General features: G+C 50.4%; 1 protein-coding gene across 1 annotated transcript; it reads left to right on the top strand.

Moving 5' to 3' along the window:
- Nucleotides 1-14,262: 14,262 nt before the first annotated feature.
- Nucleotides 14,263-17,084, top strand: plagl2 (pleiomorphic adenoma gene-like 2). The gene is made up of 2 exons (XM_068750247.1): nucleotides 14,263-14,561; nucleotides 15,638-17,084. Exons 1-2 carry the CDS (start codon nucleotides 14,263-14,265, stop codon nucleotides 17,082-17,084), a joined length of 1,746 nt encoding a protein of 581 aa, XP_068606348.1.
- The last annotated feature ends 527 nt before the right edge of the window (nucleotides 17,085-17,611 follow it).

Raw genomic sequence — 17,611 nt, 5'->3', positions numbered from 1 at the left:
AGGGGTGTGTGTGCCGACACACAGCAGCTTGGGCACCGTCCCTGTGTGTGTCCTTCTGGGCTTCCCTTCATTCCGAGTCCTCAGAGGCGGGAGCGTTGCGGTCTGGAAGCCTTCACGCAGTAGCTACGGGTCATTCCGGCCACCTTGAGCGAGGGACGGCCGGGCCGGTCCGTTTCCCCGGCTGAAATGACATCACAGATCTCTGGTGTGGAAGTAGGACGGACGCCGCTTGGCTGGGCGATAGACTGGTTGGAAACAGACATGTGAACGTGCACCACCGAGCCGCACGCTGCCGCCCACTAGAGCGTCCACTAGAGCTGTCCACTAGAGCCGCCCACTAGAGCGTCCACTAGAGCTGTCCACTAGAGCCGCCCACTAGAGCGTCCACTAGAGCCGTCCACTAGAGCCGCCCACTAGAGCCGTCCACTAGAGCTTCCACTAGAGGATCCACTAGAGCATCCACTAGAGCATCCACTAGAGCCGCCCACTAGAGCCGCCCACTAGAGCGTCCACTAGAGCCGCCCACTAGAGCCGTCCACTAGAGCATCCACTAGAGCCGTCCACTAGAGCCGTCCACTAGAGCCGTCCACTAGAGCCGCCCACTAGAGCCGTCCACTAGAGCTTCCACCAGAGCGTCCACTAGAGCTGTCCACTAGAGCCGCCCACTAGAGCCGTCCACTAGAGCTTCCACTAGAGCATCCACTTGATCGTCCACTAGAGCGTCCACTAGAGCCGTCCATTAGAGCCGTCCACTAGAGCATCCACTAGAGCCATCCACTAGAGCGTCCACTCGAGCGTCCACTAGAGCCATCCATCTGCCAGAACCCATGCTTTACACCACTCTCCGTCTTCATTTCTCGCCGTTATTCCTTTTCTCACGCTTCGCCCTCGACCGTCTCCCAGGCTGGCTTTACGGGCCGGGCCACTTCCGCCAGGCCGTCTGCAGCGGGGTTATTAATAGGCTTTCTCTCTGTGCAGTAAACACAGCATCGGTTTGGGGGGGTTGTCCCTCAGACACCCAGAGACTCAACTGCCTGGGACTAGAGGACGGTCTGCAGGACGGTCTTCCTCCCGGACCTCCACCTGCTGGCTGGACTACACCTCTGCCGCCGGCGTTACTCTGTCGCTATGCAGCACTAACCACAGCGTCACAACAGCGTTCTGGTGCGTCTCTACGTAGCCTGAAACCCCCTGGTGGACGTTTTGAGGCGTATTTTATGTCACCCTACTCCCACCCTGTTCTACCCACTGCAGCACAAATACTGCTTTTCCTTGCAGTTTTCTAAACTGTTTAATTACAAGTCCATGTACAATATTTGTAATAGTATTCATAAATACATGCATTCTTTAATGACCACTGAATGCAGGATTAATACTGTGGATTAAACACAGAACACAAACTACTGTAAATAGAGCGTAAAGTACCGAGTAAGGGAGTTGGACGTGTCCTCAAGTATAGATTAATAATAATAAGGCATCGGTTTTTACGGACACTCAGAGACAATTTACATTCCACTCTATACTTGGTGGTGGTGAAGCTACACAACAACATGTGCCGGGATTCGAACCGCCAACCTCTCGATCATAGGACAACCTGCTCAACCACCCGCGCCGCCGTGGCCCCCACCTATAGAGCTGAACCCGCCTTAACAAGTGAACTTTGAATTTGATTTCATTGATCTCAAGCAGTAATGGGTTCTCCGGTTCTCCGGTTCTACCTTGTCCTAGTTTTAGTTACTGCGTCGCTCTGGTGTGGTGATGCTGCAGTTGTCCAGCGTTGGAGTTGAATGTAATATTTGCACTGCTGTGTATTTAATGAACTGCTGTTCTGCTGCGATCGGAGACAAAGTGGACAGACGTTAGCCGGGGACAGGACTGCTGAGATTCACCGTGACTCAGCACACATCTCTGCGCCTGTTAGGGGGACATTGCTGGACCTGGTCCTTCCAGCCGGACTGTAGATGCCGATCAGTGAGTCAGCGAAGGGGATGAAATCGGATCTGCGTGGAGGGAGTGGACGTCTGAGTCACGGGCCGACACGGCGGCAGAAGCCTGTTGCTGCTGCTCGGAAGCCGGGACACAGCAGAAGGTTGTCCCATGAGACATTCCCTCTTCCTTCCTGTGAAGGGATTTTAATAAGCACCACCCTGCTGACCAGTCGCACCAGTCACCAAAAGCCTACCCCCCCCAGAGCAGCCACCAGAGCAGCCAGCGTAGCAGCTAGCATAGCAGACACCAGAGCAGCTAGCAGAGCAGCCACCAGAGCAACCGCCAGAACAACCACCAGAGCAGCCAGCGTAGCAGCTAGCATAGCAGCCACCAGAGCAGCCACCGGAGCAACCACCGGAGCAGCCAGCGTAGCAGCTAGCATAGCAGACACCAGAGCAGCCAGCGTAGCAGCTAGCATAGCAGCCACCAGAGCAGCTAGCAGACCAGCCAGCGTAGCAGCTAGCATAGCAGCCACCAGAGCAGCTAGCAGAGCAGCCAGCATAGCAGCTAGCATAGCAGCCACCAGAGCAGCCACCAAAGCAGCCACCAGAGCAACCACCGGAGCAGCCAGCGTAGCAGCTAGCATAGCAGACACCAGAGTAGCTAGCAGAGCAGCCAGCGTAGCAGCTAGCATAGCAGTCAGCAGAGCAGCGCCGCATTAGCTGTTAAACGTCATCCAAGGGTTCAGACCTGCCGATTGATGTAGCAAAAAGAAAAGTAGAAATTATAGAAGAAGAAACATCTAATGAAACAAGAAATTATCTCGAGACTATTTGTGATCCGTTTTGCTTGTATTTTGGATTCTCAATAAAGTAAAGCTAACGATCCAACCATTTCCTCAGTGGGCTAAACCCCTATTACCCTCGCTGCATGTCGTCTCGGAATCTGGTTCCTGCTCCAGGAAAGTTCCAGGGGGAATTGTAATGATATGACTACTGAATGGAGACCGCTGCCCCCTGCTGGCGTGGAGAGTCGTGCGGCAGGACAGGCGCTACCAAGTCACAGACGGGCTCGCCTCGTGCTCACGCAACTCTGAATCGGCCTCTTCCGTTTCCCTATTTCTGACACGCTTCTCGGTTCATCGGTTAAAGTTGTGGGACGGAATCTTAGCGCTGATGCTAAAGGGGTGTTTCCTTCTGCTGCATTCAGATCGTCCACAATAAATCAGAAATGTCTAATAAAACATATTGATTATGCTTCCAGGTCTTGCACCCCCCCTCCCCACAGTGCTCCGCCCCTCTTTATTCTCCTTATTATCTCCTCGTCTGCTCCATTCTCTCCTCGGCTTACAAATCTCTCCTGCTCCTCTTCTTTATTTGCCCCTCACCCACCGATGCATTCCATCAGCTCCATAAACACACACGCTACCAAACATGCAACGGTCCGAGGGACCTCCTCTCCTCCTCTCCTCCGCTCCTCCTCTCCTCTGCTCCTCCTCTCCCTCTCCTCCTCCTCTCCTCTCTCCTCTCCTCTCCTCTCCTCTCCTCTCCTCTCCTCTCCTCCTCTCTTCTCTGCTCCTCCTTTCCTCCTGACCTCCTCTCCTCCTCTCCTCCACTCCTCCTCTCCTCCGCTCCTCCTCTCCTCCGCTCCTCCTCTCCTCTCTTCCTCTCCTCTGCTCCTCCTCTCCCTCTCCTCCTCCTCTCCTCTCCTCTCCTCCTCTCTTCTCTGCTCCTCCTTTCCTCCTGACCTCCTCTCCTCTCCTCTCCTCTCCTCTCCTCCTCTCGTCATCATGCTTTTCCTCCCAGTCTTGCTGAACAACAAGCTGGAGAGTGAAAGTGGGGTGTCCGCTGTGCGCCCCGTCCTGGCGGCGCGGGGCGGAGCCTCTTTTCTGTGGGGGGGGGGGGGGGGGTGTGAACGCCGTCCTAATTGAATGATAAAGTGCCCCGGGATGGAGCCAACAATGGCCCGCCTGTGTGGTGCAGGGATTTTGGTTCTCATCCAGCCTCGGCCTCTCCACCCCGAGAGGAGGCTATTATAGCATTCTCTGCTGGGCCCAGTCACGTGATGTTGCCCCGCTGCCCCCCCCCCCCTCCGTCTGTCCCCGGTCGCTGCATCCCACCATGGGCACACACACACACACACACACACACACACACACACACACACACACACTCCCTTCATGGTGCGCTCACCTCATCAGGTACACCTGCTCACCTTCCTGTTAGCCAATCACAGGACTGCATGGGCACCTTCATCCTGTGTGTTTAGCTGGGAGATTAGCCGTTAGCGTTAGCCTCAGCACAGCCACCAGGAGCGTTCCTGCTTCACCTCCTCCGTCCTCCTCCTGCTTCGCTGGTCGGAGCAGTGAGGAGCGAGGGACACCGGGACATAACCTAAACCTAAATCAGAGCACACACACACACGCACACACACACACACACACACACGCACACACACGCACACACGCACACACACGCACACACACACACACGCACATGGAAGAAAGACGCGAAGTGTTAAAACTGCTGAACGCATCACTCACACAGCTCTCTCTCTGTTTCTCTTTCCCCCCCTCGCTCTCTCTCTTTCTCCCGCTCTCGCTCTCTCTCTCTTTCTCCCTCTCTCTCCATCTATCGTTCTTTCTTTCTTTATCTAGCTCTCTCTCTCTGTCTCTCTCTCTGTCGCTTTCTCTCTATCTCTCCATCTATCTTTGGTTCTTTCTCTCTCTCTTCCTTTCTTTCTAATGAGAACCCACATCGGTTTCTTTTCGGTTTACAACACGCTCGCCGCCCGTCCTCCACGCGGCGTTCTGTTGACACTTTGAGACTTCCACGGCGTGGATGGAGGAGGCGTTTCAGGTTTTTATGAGGCTCAAAGCCTCATCTGTACGCTCCGACACCGGAGCGAGGAGCCGGGCTCTGTGTCACTGCGGAGCAGGAGGAGCTCCGGGTGGAGCTTGTGTTCATCCACACATGGCCATTTGGTGTTGGAAGCTTTTCCGTCTCTTTTCCGTCTCGTTCTTGTCCTGTCTTCCGTCCTTTCCCCCTGCTTGCCCGTCGGATGGCTGTCATCCGTCTTGCGGTGCCTGCAGCCTTCGATTCTCACAACGTGATCAGGTTTCAAAAAAATTCAAGGAATGCAAGCTGCCCATTTTTCAAGACCCTGTTTATACAAGAAGGGTATTTTTACAAGTCTCTCTCTGTAACCCCCAACCCACACACACACCTCTCACTTCCCTCCTTTCCCCCACAAAACCCGGAGCATCCTCGGAGAATGGGAGCCGGATGTGGCGGCAAACAAGAGACAGAGCGCGTGATGGCTGTCGAAAAACGAGACTGGAACCCGCAGCCTGTTGTTTAAAGCTGAGCTGACGTCGGCTCAGACCCGGAGCCGGGTCGGAGCCGGATCTGGATCTGGATCTGGATTGGCCTCAAACTCCTAGATTCTTCCTTGATCTGTCACTCGACAAAAAAACAGTTCAAAATGTTTCAGGACGTCTTCCACACAAAAACTGACAGAGGAACACACGTAACACAGCTGTGTCAACTTTATGACATCACTATGTCATGTTCAGTTGTATTTTTATGACATCACTATGTCATGTTCAGTTGTATTTTTATGACATCATTATGTCACGTTATGCTGATACCTCCGTCATGAAGACTCACTGCTGCGTACTGAATGCAATAAATAGGATATGCAGCGCTGAACGAGGAGGACGCTGTAAAGACGTGTGTTTGTTATGTCCACAAGGACGCTGCTCTTTAAACATGTCAGAGAGACGGGTGGAGGTCCTGGCGGGGTTCCCACTGGCTCCGTGCCCACATCTCCCACTGCCGTGGAGCTCCGTGTCACAGCCAGGAACGTCTGCCAGGAGGGCTTCCCCCAGAACCACCTCTGCACACACGCACACACACACACACACACACACACGCACACACACGCACACACACGCACACGCACTCAGATCATGCACACACTCTCTCTAACAATGAAGATATGTTTCTACGGTTTGGCCTTCCATCCACACGGAGCCTGTAACCGGGGTCTTTTAGTTTCCAAGCGTCACTGCCTGCGACCTAAACGGCTCCGAGGTCACATTCGGGATCAGCATGGATACCTTTAATACTTTAATACTGTGTTTGCGTTAACGACTGTCCAGGTGCTTTTTGTTTACTACTACGTTTAGGAGCGATTCCGCCTCCTCGTCGTTCCACACGAACCAGCCTGGTGATCATGTGTTTACTGTCAACACGGAGACATGTTTGCTTCGTCCTTACAAACGAGGAGAACCAAGTGTCCGTTTGCTGGTCGATGGATTCGTGAACTCACTAAACCCCATTTGACTCGAACGCTCGAGAGTTTCTCTTCTACTTTATTCTGCTGCTTCGCCCCCAAAAAAACAACATTAAAAAAGAGAAGACAGTCGTTCTGTCTCTTGTTTGCCGCCACATCCGGCTCCCATTCTCCAAGGATGTTCCGGGTTTTGTAGGGGAAAGGAGGGAAGTGAGACGTGTGTGTTTTGAAGTCGCAGCAACGTCACATTTCAGCTATGAAAAAGCCTGAAAGCCGTCCTGTTGGAGGCTCCTGTCCAGATGAGGTTCAACCCAATAGCCGTCCTGTTGGAGGCTCCTGTCCAGATGAGGTTTGACCCAATAGCCGTCCTGTTGGGGCTCCTGTCCAGATGAGGTTCAACCCAATAGCCGTCCTGTTGGGGCTCCTGTCCAGATGAGGTTTGACCCAATAGCCGTCCTGTTGGGGCTCCTGTCCAGATGAGGTTCAACCCAATAGCCGTCCTGTTGGAGGCTCCTGTCCAGATGAGGTTTGACCCAATAGCCGTCCTGTTGGAGGCTCCTGTCCAGATGAGGTTTGACCCAATAGCCGTCCTGTTGGGGCTCCTGTCCAGATGAGGTTTGACCCAATAGCCGTCCTGTTGGAGGCTCCTGTCCAGATGAGGTTTGACCCAATAGCCGTCCTGTTGGAGGCTCCTGTCCAGATGAGGTTTGACCCAATAGCCGTCCTGTTGGAGGCTCCTGTCCACCTCTTTTAAAGCGTCCAGTGGGCTCACACGCTGGACGCCGTCTCTGACGTACATAAACTACATCAGAATGGTGTCCCCTCGTCCCTCCTCGTCTCTCTGTCTTTGTTTCGGTCTCTTTGCGAAGCTGGATCCATCTGGGAAGCACATATCCTTCCTTTAATGGTGGTTGAGGTTTGCTGGCGACTTATTCGACGATTAACTGGCTCCACAAACAAACACCACAGAGCCTTTTCCTCCCAACGATAATTTGCACATATAAAAGATGGATTAAAACAATGTGTTGCCGACCACCCTATTGACAACGACACAGCTCCGGCATCCTCTGCAGCGGGATGGCGGCGCGTATAAATGTTGAAGTTAGTCTGCAAGCGTGTGTGTGTGTGTGTGTGTGTGTGTGTGTGTGTGTGTGTGTAACCCCCAGCGGCCTGGCTGACCCCTGCATCCTCATCAGACTCAACAAAGTCCAGGCAGGAAGACACACTTAGACTGAACACCGAGCGTTAACCTGTTTCTGCGGTATCGCTGCTATGCATCGTAGTTAATGGTGATTAATTACAGTCATATTTAGCGTGTTATGTTTTTTAATCGCTTTAATCTAAGAGATTAGAGTGCTAAAAAAATTCATCGCTAGACAGCAATAATCATAGTCATTGATCTTTGTGAAATTGACCACCAATATTGGTTATATTGGATCTATTGGAGGACTTTTTATTACCGCCATTAGCAGTAGCACACTGGTGCCGGCAATACTATAGGAGATGCACGGCAGGCTTTAGCTTAGCTGAAGTGGTTAGCATTTGTCTCTTCCAGATATGTTAAAATAATATAAGAATTTTACAAATATAGATTTCTTTATTGTTCATTAGTTGACTGATACCTAAGTTAGCTGTCTGCATTTTAGCCTTCCGACTCGCTAGCTAGCCGTTGTATGTAATACACGAGTTGTTGTCGGGAAGGCAGGGTTTAAAGCAGAGATGAAAATCCTTGACTACATTTATTTTCCATACTCTCTAACTTAAATATCTTTGCCCTTCTTGCCTTCTTGCGTGGTGACGAGCGCTTTGGACTTCAGATGGCCAAGGAATGGCAGCTGATCACCCAACGGCGCCTTTCGAAGCGGTGAGGGTTGAACAGCAGATTGAAGTCAGGGCTGGACCGTGAAGGTGTTCCCTGCGACGGTTACTCGAGCCCTGCCTCCTTCCTCCGAGCCGACCGCAGCCCGGCTATGTTTAGCAGGACCCAGCGTGGCAGGGACTAACTGTCGGGACGGGGAGGCTTTGGCCTGGCTCTTGGTGGGGGGAAGTCTTCCCCTCTCACCCTCCACCCCCCGTCCATGTGCGGAGCTTCACCGGGGGGTCACGGAACAAGCAGGAGAGGAACTGAAACTGCGGTGGGAGGAAGGATGGAGGGAAGGAACGCTGTTGAAGGAGACGGGTTGTGTCGGGTTTTACTCCTACAGTATCTGAAGTCGCTCAATCACGCGGCGCAGCGGGGTTCGTTTCCCACTAGCTTTTAACTGGCATCATTTTTACCGTTGCTTTCTGGATGACGTCAGGCTTGTGCATGTAGAGAATGTTCCCGCCCCTTTTGCAGCCAAACATGGCGCTGCGGGATTCTGTTTGGTCCCGTAATCACTCACAGGTGTGTCTTTGAGCGTAGCAGTCGGTTGTCTTCCTCGCTGACGGACAGGAACTACCTCACCTGGTGCCATTTGAGCTCGAGCCACAGCCCCCCCGACCTTCTTTAATCCATCATGTGTCCTCCTGCAGATTATATTGAATTAGATCATTGCTGGAGGTGGGGGGGCTTTCTTCTTGCCGACGGAAGGATCCGTCCAGGATGGAGTAGCATCTGGAATGTGGTGGGATGTCGGCGTAGAGAGCTGCCATGCTGACTTCCATTCTGTCTCAGCGTGGTTAGCAAAGCATGACTTCCCACCCCCACCCCAGTTGACTCTTCTGCCCTTGCTTTATTTTACCCCCCCCCCCCTCCGATCCGGGCCGAACTGCTGGTCCCAGCGGTGCACCGAGTGCTCGTAGCTTTCATGGCGCTAACCGTCTCTGCCAGCTACCGTTTATACATTCCTATAGATTACGACTATTTTGCTGATTTCTTGTTGGTTTAGCCGAGCGCGAGGCGTCGTGTTCTTCCTGTTCTTGGTGCGTAAAGCACCACGATGCACCACCTCTCAGGGGCTGGTTGAACATTAACACGCCGTTTTATAGCTGGTGTCGTTATGTGTGTAACCTTCAGATGAAAGCTGTGTTGTGGTTCCGGTTCTGGTTCTGGTTCAGTATTTACATCCTCACCCCTCATGTCACCTAAGCTCCAGGCAGTGAACTCACTTCCTATATTTAGTCCTTTTTATTTCGGTAAAGGAACCTCCTATGTGGGACGTGGTCCTGCAGAGCCGTCCAGCCCGTCCTGGCCTCGTCCAGCTTCGACCATTCTGATCCTGCAGAGGAAACCCTTCTTGCATATTCGTCTGTATGGAAGCGGTAGGCAGTGAAGGGGTTAATAGTAATCACTCAGCATGCGGGAGCCATGGAGGGCGGGCAGGCAGCGCCGAGGCTGACCTCTGACCCCGCAGGAAAAGAATGTGGAAGCTCTTTCATCCAGCGCAGAAACTAAAGACACCCAGGCGGTTGAGAGACGCCGCTCAGTTCTGCTTTTCACGTTTTGATGAGGGGAAGTCAGCAGAGGTTCAATGTCGGCGCGCCGCTGAGCGTTAGCGGAGCAGCTTCGGCCATTTTGGAATGAAGCTCCAACGGTGGGTGTGCTGCTGCTGATCGCTGCGTTAACGGCGATCTGCTTGTGCTTCCTGCTTCCTGTGCAGAGCGAGATCAGCTCACTGTGATTCGGGTTCTGACTGCAGCTCGCGGTCCCTGCTGATTCTGAATGGGATTGACTCGAGCAGCAGGAGCTCTACGCACGGCCATGAGACCTTCAACAAGAAGCACAGGCATCTGCTCTGAATTGTAAAAACAGCAGCAGAAAGAACAGAAGAACAAAAGCAACCAAAACATCAAATATAAAGGAGTAGATCCACAGTGTTGTCAGAATTTATATCCTCAAGACATGCTAAAGATTATTAGTTGGTTCGTTTCATCTTGTTTTTGTTGATAAGTATTATTATGTTGAGGATATTACCCGAAGGGAGCAGAAACATATGGATCCGAGCACAGAACCATGAGGAACACCGTTGTTGTCTTTGTAGTGTCTCGAGAACTCATTGCTAAAATGTTCATTTCAGAGCGACTCTTCATCTCGTTAGCATATACTCACAACCGAATCCTCTCCAGTCGGCTCACCAACGGGAGGGCGGAGCTATCGTACCGCTGCTCAGGGAATAGCATAATAATATAATACCGCGCAGCTGTTTAGCAAATACAGTAAATGTGACATTATCGTTTCCTGGCTTTGCTGCTGATGCAGATTTATCCTCGAACACCGAAGAGAATTTGTTAGCATTGCGTCAAGCCGTAAATCTGGAAGCAGGATTGTAGATAAAAGACCGGTTTTATTGAAATGTTCCTGGTTTGTCGTGCATGGACGGAAAGCGCCGGGACATCTGGAGCTCGTTCCGCACACGGCCCGGTCGTGATTGATTTGCTACCCAAACACAACAAAAGCATGGGAAGTGAGGGATTTATGAAGGAGACCTCAGAGCGAGGGACGGATTCATGCATAATGAGAAGCGTGTGAAGTTCTACAGAGGACCATGTCAGGACGGTCATGTCTCCGCCTGGACGTCATGTTTGAGCAGCTCCGTCACGGCTGTGGCTTCGTGCGGATCCTGTCCATTGTGCTCGATCGGCGGGGAGACGGCGAGCATTTCTACATGACGGTGCATTTACTGGGACCTGTGGCGTGCAGAGGACAGAGACGGGGGACGCAGCGTGGTCCAGGCCTGGAATGTGCGACGTGGGTAGGCTGCACAAAAGAGCCGGGCTCCCTGAGGGCGCTCAATGGGACGGGTGTCACCCTCTGCACCCTCCCTGCTGGGTGATGACCACCGCACAACGCCGCAGCTGTCAGGTCCTCTTAACCACTGTAAACGCACATGGATTCATACGTGCATTCAGGAGCGCACGAGCACGCGTGCGCACAACTGTAGCGTGGCGTGTTTTTGCCGTGTGCACCAACCCGTGGAGTTTTACGTCTCATGTAAGCGTAATAATGTAAAAGCTTAAATCATGGTCCTCTCCCACCGAAAGGATGCTGATTGATGATTGTGTGTGTGTACAGGCCCGGTGCACGCGCGCGTGAGCGTGTCCATCCCGTCTCGCACGCCTGCATGTGTGACAGATGCACGGCGGTCACGTGACCGGCTGTGATCAGTGGCGTGTAGGCGCGTAAATAAGGAAGGCAGCTGGGTCGGCGTGTTCGGAGCAACGGCTGCACTTCCTGTCTGCGTCATTTGTGTTGCTGCAGGAATAAAGTTATGATTCTTTTTTGTTGGGATCTCGGAGGCCCCCCCCCCCCCCCCCAACCCGCCATTCTGTCTGGCCTGGGGGCTGAAAGTGATGACATGAGGCTGAACATAGTGCCCCCTAGTGGGGGCAGAGGAAACTTGCTTTTGAGGGTGAATTTATGGCTGCAGTGGTGAAATGAGTGAAATGAGATCAGTTCTTTTCAGGCCCGGTGGTACCAACCAGGAAACTGGACAGATAAGGTGCACGGGATGAGAAACCCGCACGGTCCGATGCGAAACAAATGGTGCTTATCAGCTGGCTAACATTAGCTAGCAGTTAGCCACCAGGATGGAGTTGTAAAGATTGAAAATAAGACTTTTTTATTTTATTTTATTTTTTATTTATTTTTATTTTTTTGAACTTTATTCACAGAAAAAACAAACAAAACGAAACAACAAATACAAATAATAATAATAATAATAATAATAATAATAAAAAAAAAAAAAGCTACTACAAACAGTGTTCTGAGACCGGGCATTACACAACATAAATGAATTACCATTGCAATTACTTAAAGTGAAGGCTGGTTTGTGACATTGAGAAAGTTCTTGATTAAATCCCATTTTCTTTCAAAGACAGGTGTTTGTAACCGTAATTGTGCAGTCAATTGTTCCACAGAGTATACTTGTCTTATTTTTTGTAACCATTGTGCTATTGTAGGTGGTTCAGGTTTCATCCAGCAGATGAATAATTACTGTTCTCAATGTAAATTGAACATTTTTCCAGAAGTTAAGAATAATAGGACAGTCCCAAAAGATGTGTGTTTGGTCTCCCACAAGTCCACAGTTTCTCCAGCATTTGTCGGTTGTGCTACATTTGATGAGGAAAGATTTTAAAGGTGTTGTGAAGAATCTCATTTTCATCTTCCAATCAAATTCTTGCCAAACCTGACTACCCACCCCCCTGTGACAGCCAGAACAAATACTTTCCCAAACCTCGTCTAATGTGACATTTAACTCTAATTCCCATTGTTGTTTAATATGTTGAGTATTGTCCATGATATCAATCAGCAGCTGTTGGTAAATCAATGACACTTGTTTTTTCATTACTCCACCCTTTTCAACCAGATTTATAAAATGTTTCTCTATGTTTGTTGGTTCTCTTAAAATATCTTCCCAGTCAGAATGTTTTGTGATATAACTTCTTATCTGCAGGTACATGTACAAATCACTTGATGGCAAATCAAATTTACTTCCTAGTTGGGCAAAGGTTTTAAATACATTTCCTTCAAACAATTGATTCACTGTGATGAGCCCCCTCTCAGCCCATCTCCCAAATCCGCCCTCTGATAAAGAAGGGAGAAACTCAATGTTTCTATTTATAGATATTGCTCGAGATAAGACAACCTTCCCCTTCAGCTGTTTTTGAATCTTGTTCCATATCTGTAATGTTTGTTTAACCCATAAATTTGATATGTTCATTTTTTTCTGAGATTGCAGGCTCAGAAATGGAAGACTGGAAAGGGGAATCCCAGACAATGAATTCTTCTCCATAGACACCCACCGTGTTTCTGGGTCACAAATAATCCATGATGTTATTGCTTTTATTTGGGCTGCCCAATAATACAGTTTAAAATTAGGTAATCTTAGGCCCCCGTTTTCCTTGCTAGACATTAAAACTTTCAGGCGTATTCTTGGTCTTTTGTTCTGCCAAATAAATTTTAACATCAATTTATCCAGTAACTTAAAAAAGGATTGAGGTATGAAGACAGGAAGGTTTTGGAACAGAAATAATAATCTAGGAAGAATATTCATATTTATACATGCAATTCTCCCAAAAAAAGAAATTGGAAGTATATCCCATTTATTTAGATCATTTTTTATGTCTTTCAATAATTTATCATAATTTGATGAAAACAGCTGTTTGATTTTAGGGGTAAGAATTACGCCAAGATATCTGAACCCCTTTTCGGAGTGTCTGAATGAAACAAGATTATCCAGCTCAATAAGACTTGAGCTAGATCTACTTGGGATAGATGTACTTGAGCTGAACCTGATTGACCTAAACCTGATTGAGCTAAACCCGATTGAGCTAAACCTGATTGGGCTAACCCTGATTGGGCTAACCCTGATTGAGCTAAACCTTCTTGAGCTAACCCACACAGAAATCCTCCCTGACTGATGATATTAATTCAGTGGTCGTACTTGAAGTGACATTGAAAGACACACCACCCCTCCGTAGATGCTCTTCATCACAGGATCAGAAGCTTGAGCTTGTCGTAAAACATGGAAACCCAAACACATCGGATGCTTGGGAAGAATGCGATCACGCCGTGCACTGTAAAAAGTTACTGGGCAGGGACATCATGAGGCCTAAACTGTTGTTTTGCGAGGAGGTCATGGCGTCGACTGATTGGGCTGGAGAGGTTTGTCCGTTGTCGTGAAACATTGTTGGAATTTTGTTGCAAACGTTTCCTGTGAAAGATTGAAAATAAAAATAAGCAGGTGTCTTGTTTTTTTACCAACTCAAATGTGTTTCCTTTGTCTCTTTGCAGAGCAGTGAAGATGCAAGCCAGTGGTTCCCACTCACCACCAACCATCGCTGTTGGGACCGGGTGACCAGGAGGAACGTCTGAAGCTGAAGGAAGGAGGCCCTGGAACTCGAACCGGTAAAAGGAAGCTTAATGGCAGACAACATGCTCAGTGTTGCCACAAACTCTGAAACATTTGTTCACCTCCATCGCTCCACAGACTCTTTGATGCTTCCACGGGATCATCGTTCCTTCCTGTGAGCTCCTGGATCGGACTTCCCACGTTGAGCCTGCAAGGCAGGGGAACCGCAGGCGAGTTTTCATGGCAGCGGCACTCTAAGGCTGCCATGGCAGCTGCTGCCGCCGATGCCTCACACCGTATTACCGCACTGACGCCCGAGGAAGAGGGACGACGGACCGCCGCCAAGCTGTTTGGTAGCACCGCCCTACATCCACGGACAGAGAGAGAGCGAGAGAGGGGGAACGAGAGGGAAGACGGGGGAGGAGTCGCAGGGAGGCCGAGTGGGAACGATTGTTTGGTGGAAAAGCTGCGGGTCCACGCCTTGAGTCACGCAGGAGAGAAACCCTTCCATTGCTCCCAGCCACACTGCCCAAAGGCCTTCAGCTCCAAGTACAAACTGTTCAGGTAATCCGCATCGTCACTGCACCCACCCTCCGATAGAAGCAGCCTTCTCAGAATCCCCACAACCGAGCAGCTAAACCGAACCCATGATGTTTGGTGTCATTGGATAATTTCCCTAGAGCACATGTGTCAAACTCAAGGCCCGGGGGCCAAATGTGGCTCTCCCAGTCCTTTTTTGTGGCCCCGGTAGCTGTGTGCAGACATTTATTTTTGTAAAATGCTGCATCTCACACATGTTCTTAACAGCCCACATTTGTTGGTTGTTCTGTAGTTCTGCTCCTCTCAACTGTGACAAAAGAGTTTTGAACAAAGTTAATACCATAACTTGTGTTGGATGATATTTTTGCTGAGCAGCATATGTAGCCGGCTACATATGGATCAGGATCAGCACTGGACAGCTCCATAGGTAGCCGGCTACATATGGAGCTGTCCAGTGCTGATCCTGAAAGTGACGTCTTTTCCGCAGCATTGACTCGGGGAATGTTCTTTATCTTCCCCACTTCGGTTGTTTTTTTGGTTTTGCTTTGATTTAGTATCGATTATCTTTGTTCCTGCGTGATGATTGCATTTGAATGGAACTTTTACACATTAGATGTGTTAATTTATTCCCATCACAAACTTTGGTTCATACTTATGATTTTTCTCATTTACAGTATGGCTTTATCTTAAAAAAAAAGAAAGTGATATCAAAACTGAATACTTTATTGCAATTACTGTGGCGGCTAAAGAGTTAAATGAAAGAAAAATAGTTATTAAGAGCATGTTAAGGAGTAGTTACATTTATTTTACATTAGATTACATTACATTTAGTTACATTTTTACTGTGTTACGGTTTACATTTGGCCTTTGGAGGGCAAACATAATGCTAATGTGCCAACTAGAGTCTAGGATGCATGAATTACAGGAAGTGGTTCCAAAGTTCATTTAAAAGTCACGGCTGTGACTTATTTATATTTAGAAGGACATTGATGAATGGAATGTCTCATATAAACACGTCACCTGACCAGGAGTGGGCGGCGTGTACCTCAGACACGCCCACCGTTACAACCTCTCTCTGTGTTGCTTGTGATCCATTGCAGACATATGGCCACACACTCTCCGCAGAAGACCCACCAGTGTTCATTCTGCGAGAAGATGTTTCACCGCAAAGACCACCTGAAGAACCACCTGCAGACTCACGACCCCAACAAGGAGGCCTTCAAATGCGACGAGTGCGGGAAGCACTACAACACCAAGCTGGGGTTCAAGCGCCATGTTGCCATGCATTCTGCCACGGCGGGGGATCTCACGTGCAAAGTGTGCATGCAGACGTACGACAGCACGCCTGTGCTGCTGGAGCACCTGAAGAGCCACTCTGGGAAGTCGTCTGGTGGCACCAAGGAGAAGAAGCACCAGTGTGACCACTGCGATCGGCGGTTCTACACAAGGAAGGACGTGAGGCGCCACATGGTGGTCCACACGGGCAGAAAGGACTTCCTTTGCCAGTACTGTGCCCAACGCTTTGGCAGGAAGGACCACCTGACGCGCCACGTGAAGAAGAGCCACTCACAGGAGCTGCTGAAAATCAAGAGCGAGCCTCCGGACATGTTGGGCCTTTTAGCGTCCGGCTCGCCGCCGTGCTCCGTGAAGGAGGAGCCCAGCCCGATGATGTGTGGCATGGGTCACAACAAAGACCCCATAATGAGCAAGCCCTTTCCGAGTGGCGCCCCCTTTCCGATGGGCATGTACAACCCTCATCACCTCCAGGCCATGTCTAACTCAGGGGTGGGTCACTCACACCCGCCCCTGATGCCCGGCCCCCTGTCTGCAGCTATGGGCATGGGCTGTCACATGGAACCTGTTCACCCACACTCCCATCATCACCACCACCACCGCCACCACCATCACCACCAACCTCCGGCCCCCCAGCAGCAGCACCAGCCCCAGCCAGCCCCCAAATACCAGCTGGGATCTACCTCATACCTGCTGGACAAGCCCTTGAAAGTGGAGATGGACAGTTTTCTCATGGATCTGCAGAGTGGCTCACCGGGCCCGATCTCGTCTGCAGAGCCGCACACTTCTGCCTTGCCCCTGAAGGACGGCCTGGAGCCCACCTCGGGCCTGGCGGATGAGCTTTGCGGGGACCCCCTCCTGTCCAAGAGCCCTGCGGTGATCGCCGAGTCTCTGTGTGCTGCTAATATGGACTTCTCCCACCTGCTGGGGTTCCTGCCCCTCAACCTGCCCTCCTATAGCGCCCCCATGGGCACGGGAGGGCTGGTGATGGGGTACACCTCTTCTGTGACCTCCTCTACTTCTTCCATCTCTTCCTCTTCCTCATCTCTGCACGCTGCTGAGTCCCACGCCGCAGCCGTTGCCGCGGCAGCAGCCGCCGTCGCCACACCTCTTACCTCTTTGCAACCGCAACCTCAGGAGCAGCCGAGCTCCGGCGGGGGTCTTGGTCTCGGACCCCTGCACCCCCTGCCGTCAGTGTTCAGCTCGAGCCTCAGCACCACCACACTGCCTCGCTTCCACCAGGCCTTCCAGTGAGAGCCCTGACCCGCCACCTCGGCACCGCCCTGGGACCGGCCCGGTTCTGCGTGATGCGTTCGGGCTGTGGTTCCGTCAGGCCGCGATGATGAAGTTGGAGAATGAATGACACAAATGAACACTTAGAATCTCTAAATGAAAGCCTCAAAGGGGAAAGGAAAGAAGTTGACGCAGCTTTTATTTGGGCTTTTTTCCCCCTATCCTATAGTTATAACAATGTATTAACCCCTCATTTCATTTTCAGTTACGTCCCCTTTTATTCCCCTATCATCCCATATTTAGTATATAGGGCAGGATCAGTAGGCTAAAAGGTGTGGTACTGCATACTTTTTAAAGTAATAATATTAAAAAAACAAACAGATACTTTTAGAGAGAATTATCTGTATTGTGACCCAGAAAAAAAAATAGTTTGAAGTGAATATTTAGTCTTACTTTCTTTGCTAGAATGTGTCTCATCTCAAACAGGATCAGGATGAAGGGATTCCGCTCGGAGCGCTCTCTGAGCACGGAAGGGAAGGAACGCTCTC

This window comes from Brachionichthys hirsutus, chromosome 2 (assembly GCF_040956055.1).
Source record: "Brachionichthys hirsutus isolate HB-005 chromosome 2, CSIRO-AGI_Bhir_v1, whole genome shotgun sequence".
Lineage (NCBI taxonomy): Eukaryota > Metazoa > Chordata > Actinopteri > Lophiiformes > Brachionichthyidae > Brachionichthys > Brachionichthys hirsutus.
Note: the sequence above shows the minus strand (reverse complement) of the source record. Positions and strands in the feature narration are given on the sequence as shown.

Excerpts from the sequence above, each read along its gene's own strand:
- plagl2 (XM_068750247.1), top strand. The coding sequence starts at position 14,263 with ATGGCAGCTGCTGCCGCCGATGCCTCACACCGTATTACCGCACTGACG. Across the intron at positions 14,562-15,637 it reads TCCAAGTACAAACTGTTCAG|ACATATGGCCACACACTCTC; the intron begins GTAATCCGCATC and ends GATCCATTGCAG.